We start from the raw sequence: 12,986 nt of genomic DNA, 5'->3' as shown, positions 1-12,986 counted from the left end.
AATGCTGCCTCCAGCCCTGCTCATCTCTGCCCCTTTTTCCCTGAGCAGCAGGGTTTGAAACTCCAGCTCTGTGCTGCCACATAGTGTGCTTGGTAGTCGTCAGCAACTTTGTCGCTTCGTTCATTAACCGCAGGTTACCGTATCACTGACTTTATCTCAGACGTTAACGAACGTTCTAAACAATTCTAACATGTTGTCAGAATGTTTATGCAGGTGCTCATGGGAGTTGCAGGTGCGTAACTGGTAGAAGATAAACAGTATCTGAGCATACTTCTGGTCCTTTATAACCCACCACGCCTACTTAGATGAAAAGGTGCAGGCTATCTGTTGGTACCTCAAATAGTGAAGGCTACATTAGGGAGCAGAGCCTTTTTTTTTTTTAATAAACAAAGCCCCACAGTTATGAAACAGCCTTCTAAATAGTGTTCGGGACTCGGACACAGTCTCAGTGTTTAAGTCTAGGTGGAAAACATATTTCTTTAGTTAAACCTTTTGTTAATAGCTTCTTATTAGGTAAAGGAGTAGATCTGGAGGGTCCTTGGGCATAGTGTGTTTTGATAAACTGGGATGCTCGGATTCATTAAGTAACAATGGGCATACCCAACAACCTGTGTTTTCTCTCAGTCTCTCAAGTTACATGTCAAACCTGAAATACCAGTGATGCTCGCCTCTTCTGCACTTTGCATCTGCCTGATCCATCCTGATGCCCTACTTCTGGCTCGAGTCTCATCACATTGCTCCTGTGGATGATGGCTCCATATGGACAGTTTAAAGATGCACTTAGATGGTGGACCTGGACACTTACAGTTTTGCTATGATTGTTTAGGACTATAATTGCCATAATAACTTTAGGACTGCAGTCGTCATGAACAGTTATACACTCATGTCTCCATCAATGAACTGTTGATAGCGTCAACAAAATAGACTTCATGCTAAAACTATCATGAATTTCCTGGTTACACAATTGTACTTGGTGACTATATACAGTGGTGCTTGAAAGTTTGTGAACCCTTTAGAATTTTCTATATTTCTGCATAAATATGACCTAAAACATCATCAGATTTTCACACAAGTCCTAAAAGTAGATAAACAGAACCCAGTTAAACAAATGAGACAAAAATATTATACTTGGTCATTTATTTATTGAGGAAAATGATCCGATATTACATATCTGTGAGTGGCAAAAGTATGTGAACCTCTAGGATTAGCAGTTAATTTGAAGGTGAAATTAGAGTCAGGTGTTTTCAATCAATGGGATGACAATCAGGTGTGAGTGGGCACCCTGTTTTATTTAAAGAACAGGGATCTATCAAAGTCTGATCTTCACAACACATGTTTGTGGAAGTGTATCATGGCACGAACAAAGGAGATTTCTGAGGACCTCAGAAAAAGCGTTGTTGATGCTCATCAGGCTGGAAAAGGTTACAAAACCATCTCTAAAGAGTTTGGACTCCACCAATCCACAGTCAGACAGATTGTGTACAAATGGAGGAAATTCAAGTCCATTGTTACCCTCCCCAGGAGTGGTCGACCAACAAAGATCACTCCAAGAGTAAGGTGTGTAATAGTCGGCGAGGTCACAAAGGACCCTGGGGTAACTTCTAAGCAACTGAAGGCCTCTCTCACATTGACTAATGTTCATGTTCATGAGTCCACCACCAGGAGAACACTGAACAACAATGGTGTGCATGACAGAGTTGCAAGGAGAAAGCCACTGCTCTCCAAAAAGAACATTGCTGCTCATCTGCAGTTTGCTAAAGAGCACGTGGACAAGCCAGAAGGCTATTGGAACAATGTTTTGTGGACGGAGGAGACCAAAATAGAACTTTTGGTTTAAATGAGAAGCGTTATGTTTGGAGAAAGGAAAACACTGCATTCCAGCATAAGAACCTTATCCCATCTGTGAAACATGGTGGTGGTAGTATCATGGTTTGGGCCTGTTTTGCTGCATCTGGGCCAGGACGGCTTGCCATCATTGATGGAACAATGAATTCTGAATTATACCAGTGAATTCTAAAGGAAAATGTCAGGACATCTGTCCATGAACTGAATCTCAAGAGAAGATGGGTCATGCAGCAAGACAACGACCCTAAGCACACAAGTCGTTCTACCAAAGAATGGTTAAAGAAGAATAAAGTTAATGTTTTGGAATGGCCAAGTCAAAGTCCTGACCTTAATCCAATGGAAATGTTGTGGAAGGACCTGAAGCAATCAGTTCATATGAGGAAACCCACCAACATCCCAGAGTTGAAGCTGTTCTGTACGGAGGAATGGGCTAAAATTCCTCCAAGCCGGTGTGCAGGACTGATCAACAGTTACCGCAAACGTTTAGTTGCAGTTATTGCTGCACAAGGGGGTCACACCAGATACTGAAAGCAAAGGTTCACATACTTTTGCCACTCACAGATATGTAATATCGGATCATTTTCCTAAATAAATAAATGACCAAGTATAATATTTTTGTCTCATTTGTTTAACTGGGTTCTGTTTATCTACTTTTAGGACTTGTGTGAAAATCTGATGATGTTTTAGGTCATATTTATGCAGAAATATAGAAAATTCTAAAGGGTTCACAAACTTTCAAGCACCACTGTAAGACAAAGTTATTTATAAATCTGTTATCACCCAAATGAGGACAGGTTCCCTTTTGAGTCTGGGTCCTCTCAAGGTTTCTTTCTTGTGCCGTTTGAGGGAGTTTTTCCTTGCCACTGTTGCCTCAGGCTTGCTCATCAGGGATAAATAAATTTATTTAGGATAAAATTAGTTCACATGTTTAAAGTCTATTTTTCTGTAAAGCTGCTTTGCGACAATGTCTGTTGTTAAAAGTGCTATACAAATAAACTCTTGACTACAAGTTTGTTTGATCTCAATTTCAATGCAACACCTTTGTGTGAGTGATCATTCAGATGACTGAATTACAGATACAGATGAGAATTCTGATTCTATTACATTCTATGATTGTTCATTTATCCTCATATACTCAGTACAACACAAAGTTTAACATAAAGGATGGATGCATGGGGTACACTAGAGCAACACAACAGGAAAACAAATAGACACATGCCTCCTGACCTACACTTAACCTTTAGCCCCTTACCTCTTGGAGACTCTGTATTGGGCTGTGGTGAGTTGCCCCGTTTGAGGGTCATGCACAGTGGCACGCCTGAGCTAAGGAATAGGCACAGGGGAAGAGAGAGAGAGAGAGAGAGAGAGAGAGAGAGAGAGAGGAGGAAAAGGGTAAGAGCAAGCACTCCCAATAAGATTTCCCTTTATATCTTATTTGGTGAGCAGCACCTGCTTAAGTTACATGTGCAATTATAAGGAGTAAATCAGCACAACTATGTTAATTCTCTATCTTCTCTGTGTTAAGACAGCTGTTGCAGCAACCCTACTATGATCAGTGACACCTGGAGGAACAACCTGCACACTCCTTTAAAACAGCTTCAGTTTCAAAATCTCTGAAATCATTGTGAAAAATAGCTGTTAAACCACCAGCAACTATGAGGAATTAGAGAATAACATACTAACATGCTAAAGAATAAATGAACCTTGCCAATTTATCAGGAAATAACAAGTACAGCTATTTGTTACACAGTTCCCTCCGAAAGTACCGGAACAGCAAGGCCAATTCTTTTGTTTTTGTAATACACTCAAAACATTTGGATGAGATTAAAATAAGAATGAGACAATAGATCAGAATTTCAACTTTCATTTCTTGATATTTACATCTAGAATTGTTTAACACCTTAGAACATGGCACCTTTGGTGGCAGAGCACCCACTTTTTAGGTGAGCAAAAGTACTGGAACAGACAGTCTTAAAGAAAACTAGAACTGTGGGTAAACTCACTATAAAATACCCCCACTTGTCAAAATCCAACAAACTGTCTAGGAGGAGTTGCACTTACGAGCCTGTGATCATATCTTCTTCAATCGGTTCAACCAGCCCACGTCCCCCCCCCCCCACTGCAGCCATCTCTCTTTCTTCCCTCAACATACCTCCCCCCAGTCATCACAGCAGCCCCCTCCTCCCCCTCCTCAACACAGACTCCTCTATGCATTACTGCAGACCAGGTCAGAGGTCAACTGAGGAAGCTTCACCCCAGGAAAGCAGCAGGCCCAGACAAGGTGTCCCCACAACTACTGAGGACCTGCACTGCTGAACTGGGTGAACCACTCCAACGCATCTTCAACCTCAGCCTGCAGCTGGGGAGAGTGACAACCCTCTGGAAGACATCATGTATCGTTCCAGTTCCCAAAAAGAATCGGCCCAGCGAGCTGAACGACTTCCGACTGGTGGCGCTCACTTCACATCTGATGAAGACGTTGGAGCGGCTCTTCCTCAGCCTCCTCAGACCTCAGGTACAACATGCCCAGGACTGTCTGCAGTTTGCGTACCAGGCAGATGTTGGTGTGGAAGACGCCATCCTCTACCTGCTACACCGAGCCCACTCGCATCTGGATAAGGGAAATGGCACAGTAAGAATCCTCTTCTTGGACTTCTCGAGTGCCTTCAACACCATCCAGCCCCTAATGCTTCAGGACAAACTGAACAGGATGCGAGTGGACCCCTGCCTGGTCACCTGGATCTCCAGCTACCTCACTGACAGGCCGCAGTACATCAGGCTGAAGGACATCACGTCTGACACTGTAATTAGCAGCACCGGAGCACCCCAGGGCACGGTGCTGGCCCCTCTTCTCTTCACCCTGTACACCGCAGACTTCTGCTACAACTCGGAGCTGTCTCACATTCAGAAGTTTGCCAATGACACAGCCATCGTTGGGTGTATCAGTGACGACAGAGAGGAGGAGTATAGGAGCCTGGTGAGGGACTTTGCTGTGTGGTGCAACAGGAATCATCTGCAGCTCAACACCTCGAAGACCAAGGAGCTGGTCATTGACTTTGGGAGGTCCAGACCAAGGTCATGACCAGTTCTGATCGAGGGAGTCGAGGTGGAGGTTGTGGATTCTGGACAGCAAGCTGGACTGGACTTGTAACGCCAATCACTTATACAGGAAGGGACAGAGCAGGCTATACTTCCTGAGGAGGCTGCAGTCCTTTAACATCTGCAGGAAACTCCTGTGGATGTTCTATCAGTCTGTGGTCGCCAGTGTCTTGTTTTACACCATGGTGCGATAGGGGGGGCAGCACATCCAAGAAGGACACATCCAGGCTGGACAAACTGATCAGGCGGGCCGGCTCTGTGGTCGGCATGAAGCTCTCTGGTGACGGTGGCAGAGAAGAGGTCTATGGACAAACTATTGAACATCATGGACGATGCCAGTCACCCTCTGCACACCGTCATCAGCAACCAGAGGAGCCTGTTCAGTGACAGAATGCTCCTTCCCAAGTGCAGGACGAACAGACTCAAAAACTCCTTTGTCCCTCACACCATCAGACTGTACAACTCCTCTCTGGGGGGGAGGAGGGGTAACAGGAGGACAGAGGACGGGAAGGAGCAGTAGCCTAGCCTAGCCTAACAATAAGCAATACCGGACAATGTGCAATATAAAGTGCAATATCTTTCCTGCTTCTCCCCCCCACACTTACCCTAACCCCACTTCTCCCCCCTTTCCCCCTTCCTCTCTTCCCCATATCTTATTCTTTTATATTTGTATATGTAAAATACTTACTTTATTTTAATTCATCTAGAAGTTTTCTCTATTTCTTTTCTCTGTTTATCTGTAATGATGCTGATGGAATCTTAATTTCCCTGAGGGAACCCTCCCAAAGGGGTCAATAAAGTTTAATCTAATCTAATCTATTGCCATATGGAAGAGAATTAGTCAAATTATCTCTCCTTTGAAACATTGGACCAGGATTATTTTCCTTCATGCACATCTTCAGGTGGTATACTGCAACTGTGTAGTTTCATCAAAATCCATCAAACCGTTCAGGAGGAGTTGCACTTACAAGACACATGGACAGACAGACGGACGGATAGATAGATGGACTGGGAGATCCTATATATAATAATACTTAATGTTTGGTTGCATATCTCCTGCTTAGAATAACTGCATCAAGCCAGCAACCCACTGACATCACCAAACTGTTCCATTATTCTTTTTGATGGTTTTTCCAAGACACAGTTTCATTTAGTTGCTTGTTTCAGGGTATTCTTCCTTCACTTTCTTCTTCAGATGGTGAAATGCTGCTTAACTGGGGTAAGGTCTCATGATCAAAGGAATTTAATGTGTTGGCAGTGTGTTTTGAGTCATTTGTCTTGCTGCATGAAGTTTCTCTCAGTTAGACTGGATGCATTTCTCCGTAAATTGGCAAACAAAATGTTTTTGTAGACTTCTGGATTCATTTTGCTGCTGCTTCTATCATGAGTTACATCATCAATAAAGATTCGTGAGTCTGTTCCAGAAGCAGCCATGCAAGCCTTGTTTTGGATCACAAGCAGATCCTATCCCTCTCCACACTTTGGCTGTTCCATTGCTTAGTTAGAAGTTGATCTTGGTTCCATACCTTTTGTGGCTCATCTCTGTATTTTTTTGTGAATTCCAATCTGGTCTTCCATTTACATCTTGTGGTATAGGCTTTATATTTTTGCTCTCAAAGTCTTCTTTCAAAGATCTTTCACCTCTGCCCTGTGAAGGCTGCTAGTGAAGTCACTGACTGTTGATTTCGGGTTTTTCTTCACAGCTGTCACAATGCTTTTTTCATTAATTGCTGTTGTTTTCCTTGGCCAACCTGTTTCATGTCTGGTTGGTAGTATAGCAGTGTGATGTTTTTTTCCAGGACATTCCAAACTGTTGTATTGGTTATGCCCAATGGTTGTGCAATGGCTCAATGATCAATTTTCCTACTTTTCTCAGCTTCAAAATGGCTTGCTTTTCTCCCATAGACTGTTCTCTAGTTTTCATGTTGGTTTATCCTTTTTAACAACAAACACACCCTTCACAGGTGAAACCCAGGGCTCAAATGAAGAGTAAACATTGAGTTATTAATTGTTCAATCAATCAATCAATCAATCAATCAATCAATCAATCAAATAGGGCAACAAGAAACACAAGAAAGGTACCTGGTCAACAAGAAACATCTCATGGTCCAATATTTTTTGTTCACTTTAAAACAAACAAAACACAGTGGGTTCAATCTATACAGGTGCTGTGTACGTGTACCACCTTGCTGATAATAGAGGTCAGAGGAAAATGATCAGATTTGTCTATAGTAACTCAATCACTCTTTTTAACTGTGGTGAGCAGAAAAGCATCTCAGCATGCACAAAACATTGAACTTCGAAGTGGATAGGCTACAACAGCAAAAGACCACATTGGGTTCCAAACCTGTCAGCCAAGACTAAAAATCTGAGGCTATCATAAACACAGGCTCACCCAAACTGGACAGTTTTAGACTGGAAAAAGACCAGGTGATTTTTTTTTTTTTAGTCTCCAACTGTGCAGTTTTGCATTGTACTGGTGACTGGCTGATTGGATAACTGCAGAAATTAGATATACATGTGTCACCAATAAAGATAATGAATGGATGGTAATAGGGAGTTTGCATAACAACTATTTCTGCAAAAAGTTAAATGTTTGGGAATCCAAAATGTTTTTTGTACTCACTCAACCTTGTAGAAGTCATAAAAGAAACAAATTTGCATTAAATAAAATTTACAGTGCCTAAGATTTCTGCACAATATTGTATGTGTAAATTGCGCACACACATTTTTTAAATATATATTCATCCATCCATCCATCCATCCATCCCATGGGACCCCACACCAGCCTGAAAGTTCCCCCCACACATACATTTTAAGGTTGGGGGGAGAGGGTACGAACAGGAGTGCAGTTCTATTGTAAAAATTGTTCTAATTATTGTTGTTCTAAAATAAATGTGAACACTTAAATAGGACTCCAACTGTTTGCTCAGGTCCAAATGCTCTGTAATAGGAGCCATGGAGAGGGGTCCTGCAGGTGACCATCCTCATCCAGCGCACCCCCCCCCCCCCCCCAAAAAAAAATAAAATAAAATAAATAAATAAATAAATAAAATTAAATGAATAAAAAAAATTAAAAAATAATAAATAGGGGGGTTTTTTTAAATAAAAAAACCCAGCAAATTTGGGGGAAACACTGGTTATAGATTTCTATTTTATAACTCATACTTTATTGAGTCAGTACAAAAACATTTTAGGAGTTCCAAACGTTTTCTCTGCTCATATATCGTGAGCAGAGAAAAACAAAATGGTGGTGCATGCTGCTGAACCAACCGATGAAGAAATAAATATTTTCCAACACAAAATTAAATGTTAAAGAAAAAAATTTTTATCTGAGCAGCATACTATATAAGAGACCACTTTTCAGATTAAAAAAGAAAACATAATGAATGCTACTGGGTTTTGCTGCAAAACTAAGAAGCAAGTGAGACAAAGTGCCCAGAAGAACTGTGGCTGGTTCTGCAAAATGCTCAGTAAAACCTCCAGCTAATTTCCTTATAAAACTGCACTCATTGTACCTGAGACAATTATTTTTTTTTAAGCAAAGGGTTCTCTCACACAGTATTGACGTTGTTTCATACTAAGAGACCCAAACCTGTTCCAGCATGACAATGGCCTGTGCACAAAGTGAGCTCCATGAAGACAGTGTGTTGAGGTTGGAGTGGAAGAACTCCTTGAGGGTCATGCACAGAGCCCTGATCTCAACCCCACTTGTGAATGGACTGGAATTTTTTTTTTTTTTTTAATTTTATCCACATTCATTGGATATGAGCAATTGCACGCTCTGATTGGCTGCTGTACTACTACGATATCAGCTCATATATCACGAGCAGAGAAAAACAAAATGGTGGTGCATGCTGCTGAACCAACCAATGAAGAAATCAGAACTGTCCTTGAAAACGAAACCCCAAAAAAGATCAAGTATTAAAAATAAACAGAAATAGCTAAAAGAATATAGTTAGTTTGTCCCCCCCATATCTCCTGTTCCACACTCCAGCCCAGTTGGTGGCAGTAATGCACCTTTAAGTTGGTTTGCCAACTGCCACAAAACCCTAAAGAAGAAGACCCCCCCCCCCCCCCCCCCCCCCCAAATAAATAAATAAATAAAGCGCAACAAAATATGGAATAAAAGTATTTGATGGGAACACCAGATCTTTTTATTTTTTACAAATTGCGACCGTCATTTCAGTGGTTTGTTTAAATTCTAAGCTGAAATGATTGGACGTTTTGTATAAAGTTTTTATTTATCAAATTTGCAAATAATAAAAATGATCTGTTTCTCAAAATCCAGTGAATGTGGATAGAATACAACCATTATTCCACTCAATCTTGTTGTACATGGCTTATAGCCAACTCAGTGTTACGTGCCTCACTGGTTATCAGCTCATGTACAACTCAATTTAGACTCAATTAACTCAATAATTGTTAATTTATCCATCTCTCCCACTCTCTCTCTCTCTCACACACACACACACACACACCCTGCCCCACCACCAAAAAAGTTGCCACTTGAGAGTATACGATTGGATAATTACTGCAGTGATTAATGCATTTCAACTGGCAATAAATCTTTTAACCTGAACTGATGCAGTGAGTTAGCTTCTCATTTCTTAAAAGACCATGCTAGAAAACCCCCGTGGTTGTGGAAATTATCTTACTATGTTAAAAAATTCCGTGGTTGTGGAAATGATCTTACTATGGAAATGATCTTACTATGTTTCAGAAGGGTCAAATTATTGGCCTCCATCAAGCAAACTTCATGGAAGAGATGTGGTTGGGGAAAAAACTAACTGACCGTGATTGAAGATCATTTAAACACGAAGCTGAATAGTTTATTTAAAAAAAAAAAAAAGACAGTAGAACTCGTGGCTATGTTTAATAGTGAAAGTAAGAGCATTTCCAAATATTTAACGAGAACTCAGAGGATTGGGACTAAACAGCTGTTTAAGAAAGCCACTTGTTAGGGAGGCTAATCAGAAGAAAAGGGTTCAATTTGCTAGGGAGCAATAAGATTGGACTCCGGAGCAATGGAAAAAGGTGACGTGGTCTGATGAGTCTAGATTTACCCTATTTCAGAGCAATGGGTGCATCAGGGTGAGAAGAGAAGTGCATGAAGCGATGCACCCATCATGCATAGTGGCCACTGTACAGGCCTCTGGAGGCAGGGTTATGATTTGGAGTTGCTTGACAGTTGGTCAGGTCGAGGATCAGCAATGTTATGGGGCAATAAAATGAAGTCAGCTGATGACCTAAATGTATTGAATGACCAGGTTCACGTCAGTGGATTTTTTCTTTCCTAATGGCTCAAGCATGTTCCAGGACGACAATGCCTGGATTCATCAGGCATGAAGAATCATTTTCACACATGAACTGGCCACCACAGAGTCTTAACCTTAACCCCATTGAAAGTCTTTGGGATCCTGGAGAAGATTTACAGAGTGCTTTGACTCCTGCCATAAATACAAGATCTCAGTGAAAAATTAAAGCAACTTTAGATGGAAATAAATGTTGTGACACAAGGTTGATACAATGACATGATGAATGTGCACCGTAACCAAATCTAAAGGCAGTTCAACAAAATATTAATGCGCAACATTTTGTGTGTGTGTGTGTGTGTGTGCGCGCGCGTGTGTGTGCTATGCATTGTGGACGCACATACGAGTGTATATACAGAGTACCAGTCAAAAGTTTGGACACACCTCTGACTTCAATGGTTTTGTTTATTTTTATTAATTAAAAGACACTTCATGTCTTAAAGGAAGGATGGACTGTCGTTTCTCTTACTTAGTTGAGTGGTTATCACAGGGGAAGCCATGCCCTAAATGTTAGAGAAGCAGCTTTGGGACTAAAAGGTCACCAGTTCGATTCCCTGGACCAGCAGGAATGGCTGAAGTGCCCTTGAGCAAGGCACCTACCCCACTTACTCCCTGGGTGCTGTAGTACACAGTAGCTGCCCCTGCTCTGGGTATGTGCGTGTGCTCATGTGTGCATGTACAGTATATGTACATGTGACAAAAATAAAGGCTTCTTCTTCTTGACATAATATGGATTACTGCAGTTGTGAATAGAGCTATTTAACTGTATTTTTATTATTTACTATTTGGTTTCAAATGCATTAAGGCGGCAAGAAATTCCACTAATTAACTTCTGACAAGTCACACCCTGTTAATTGAAAAGCATTCCAGGTGACTACCTCATGAAACTGATTAAGATAATGCCAGTAGTGTGCAAAGCATCATCAAGGTAAATGCTGGCTACTTTGAAGAATCTAAAATATCAAACACTTTTTTTTTTACTTTACACTTTGTTTACCACATACAGCTCTGGAAAAAAAATTAAGAGACCGCTGCAAAATTATCAGTTTCTCTGGTTTTAGTATTTATGGGTATGTGTTTGAGGATCATGAACATTCTTGTTTTATTCTATAAACTACTGACATGTCCCCCAAATTCCGCAAAAAAAATCTTGTCAGAGCATTTAATTGCAGAAAATGACAGATAGTCAAAATAACAAGAAGACAGTCATCTATATCTCCTGCCCTATATATCAACTATATACCAAGTTTCAAGATATTATTTGTCACATTTTTCAAGTTCTGCTGCAGGAAACCAACCCTACCTCTTTACACTGACCTCAGCAGCGGGACTTTTGGTCCCGGTGAGCTAAAAATTAAATTCTCACATTTCTTAGTATCAAAAGGCACATATACATTACTTAAAACAACACATATACCAACTTTCAAGACCATACCACTTTCAGTTTTCAAGTTCTGCTCCAGAAACAAAACCTACCTGTACCCCTTAGACTAACCTGAGAGACTAAGTCTGAAATTGTTTCCAGGGAAACATGAAAAATTAAAATTTCTCAAATTTCTTAGTATGAACAAGCACATCTACATCACCTTGTTAACATGTATACCAAATTTCAAATCTGTATCATAAATAGTTTTAGATATATGCTCCGGAAACGAACATTACTCTTAGAAACCAAATCAAAATCTATTTTGTTATGTAAAAATTTGAAAAATACTTTTTTAAAAAAATACAAAATAGCAAAAGGCATCAGTTCACATGTTGCTTGATATGTATACAAAGTTTCATGAAGATATCTTCAGTAGTTTTAAAGATATGGCCTGGAAACGAAAACGTGACCAGCTGGATGGACCCTGTTTCTATATCTCCCACCAAACTTCGTTTGGGCAGGGGATAAAAAAGATGAAGTGTTTTCAGACCTTGAATAATGCATGGAAATCAAGATCATATTAAATTTTTCAACAATACTAATTTTTGAACTTCAGATGAGTTCAAAAATAATCCAGCCACTGGGGGTGCATAAGCGTACTCTTGGTGCCAGTCCCAAGCCTGGATAAATTGGAGAGGGTTGCGTCAGGAAGGGCATCCGGCATAAAACTGTGCCAAATCTAATATGCGGAATGAAAAGAGAAATACCATACTGGATCGGTTGGGGCCCGGATTAACAACGACCGCCTCTGGTACTGTTGGTCAACAGGGTGCCGGTGGAAAGTGTGCTATTGCTGCGCCAAAACAGAGAAGGAGAGAGGGGGGAGGCGTGTTAGGAGAGAGTGTGAAAGATGGAAGGGAAGGAGCTTAGAATTGAGGGTAGGAACACTGAATGTGGGAACATTGACTGGCAGATCAAGAGGGTTAGCAGGTATGATGGAAAGAAGGAAGTTGGACATTTTGTGTGTGCAAGAGATGAGGTGGAAAGGAAGCAAGGCCAAGAACATTGGAGATGGATGCAAGTTGTTTTATTATGGAGTCGATGGAAAGAGAAATGGTGTTGGTATTGTTTTGAGGGGAGAGTTGGTCAACAGTGTGATTGATGTGAAGAGGGTGTCAGATAGAGTGATAGGCATGAAGTTGGAGATTCAAGGAGTGGTAATCAATGTTGTGCGCGCGTACGCCCCACAGGTTGGATGTGAGAATGAAGAGAGTCTTTCTGGGAAAAGATGGATGAAGTGGTAGAAAGTATACCGAGGGAGGAGCGCGTGCTGATAGGAGCAGATTTCAACTGACATGTTG

General features: G+C 41.0%; 1 protein-coding gene across 3 annotated transcripts in view; it reads right to left on the bottom strand.

The window, feature by feature from the left end:
• The window catches only part of p4ha1a (prolyl 4-hydroxylase, alpha polypeptide I a), a 111,993-nt gene that overhangs the window by 22,281 nt on the left and 76,726 nt on the right, over nucleotides 1–12,986 (bottom strand). Inside the window, exon 9 of one of the 3 annotated variants that reach the window (XM_060939480.1) lies at nucleotides 3,098–3,168. The exons of the other annotated variants lie outside the window; for them this stretch is intronic. Within the exon in view, the coding sequence (XP_060795463.1) occupies nucleotides 3,098–3,168 (71 nt within the window). The remainder of the gene's footprint in view (nucleotides 1–3,097; nucleotides 3,169–12,986) is intronic. 3 annotated transcript variants of the gene reach the window in all.

The sequence above is a fragment of the Neoarius graeffei genome, chromosome 14 (genome assembly GCF_027579695.1).
Source record: "Neoarius graeffei isolate fNeoGra1 chromosome 14, fNeoGra1.pri, whole genome shotgun sequence".
NCBI classification, from domain to species: Eukaryota; Metazoa; Chordata; class Actinopteri; order Siluriformes; family Ariidae; genus Neoarius; species Neoarius graeffei.
Note: the sequence above shows the minus strand (reverse complement) of the source record. Positions and strands in the feature narration are given on the sequence as shown.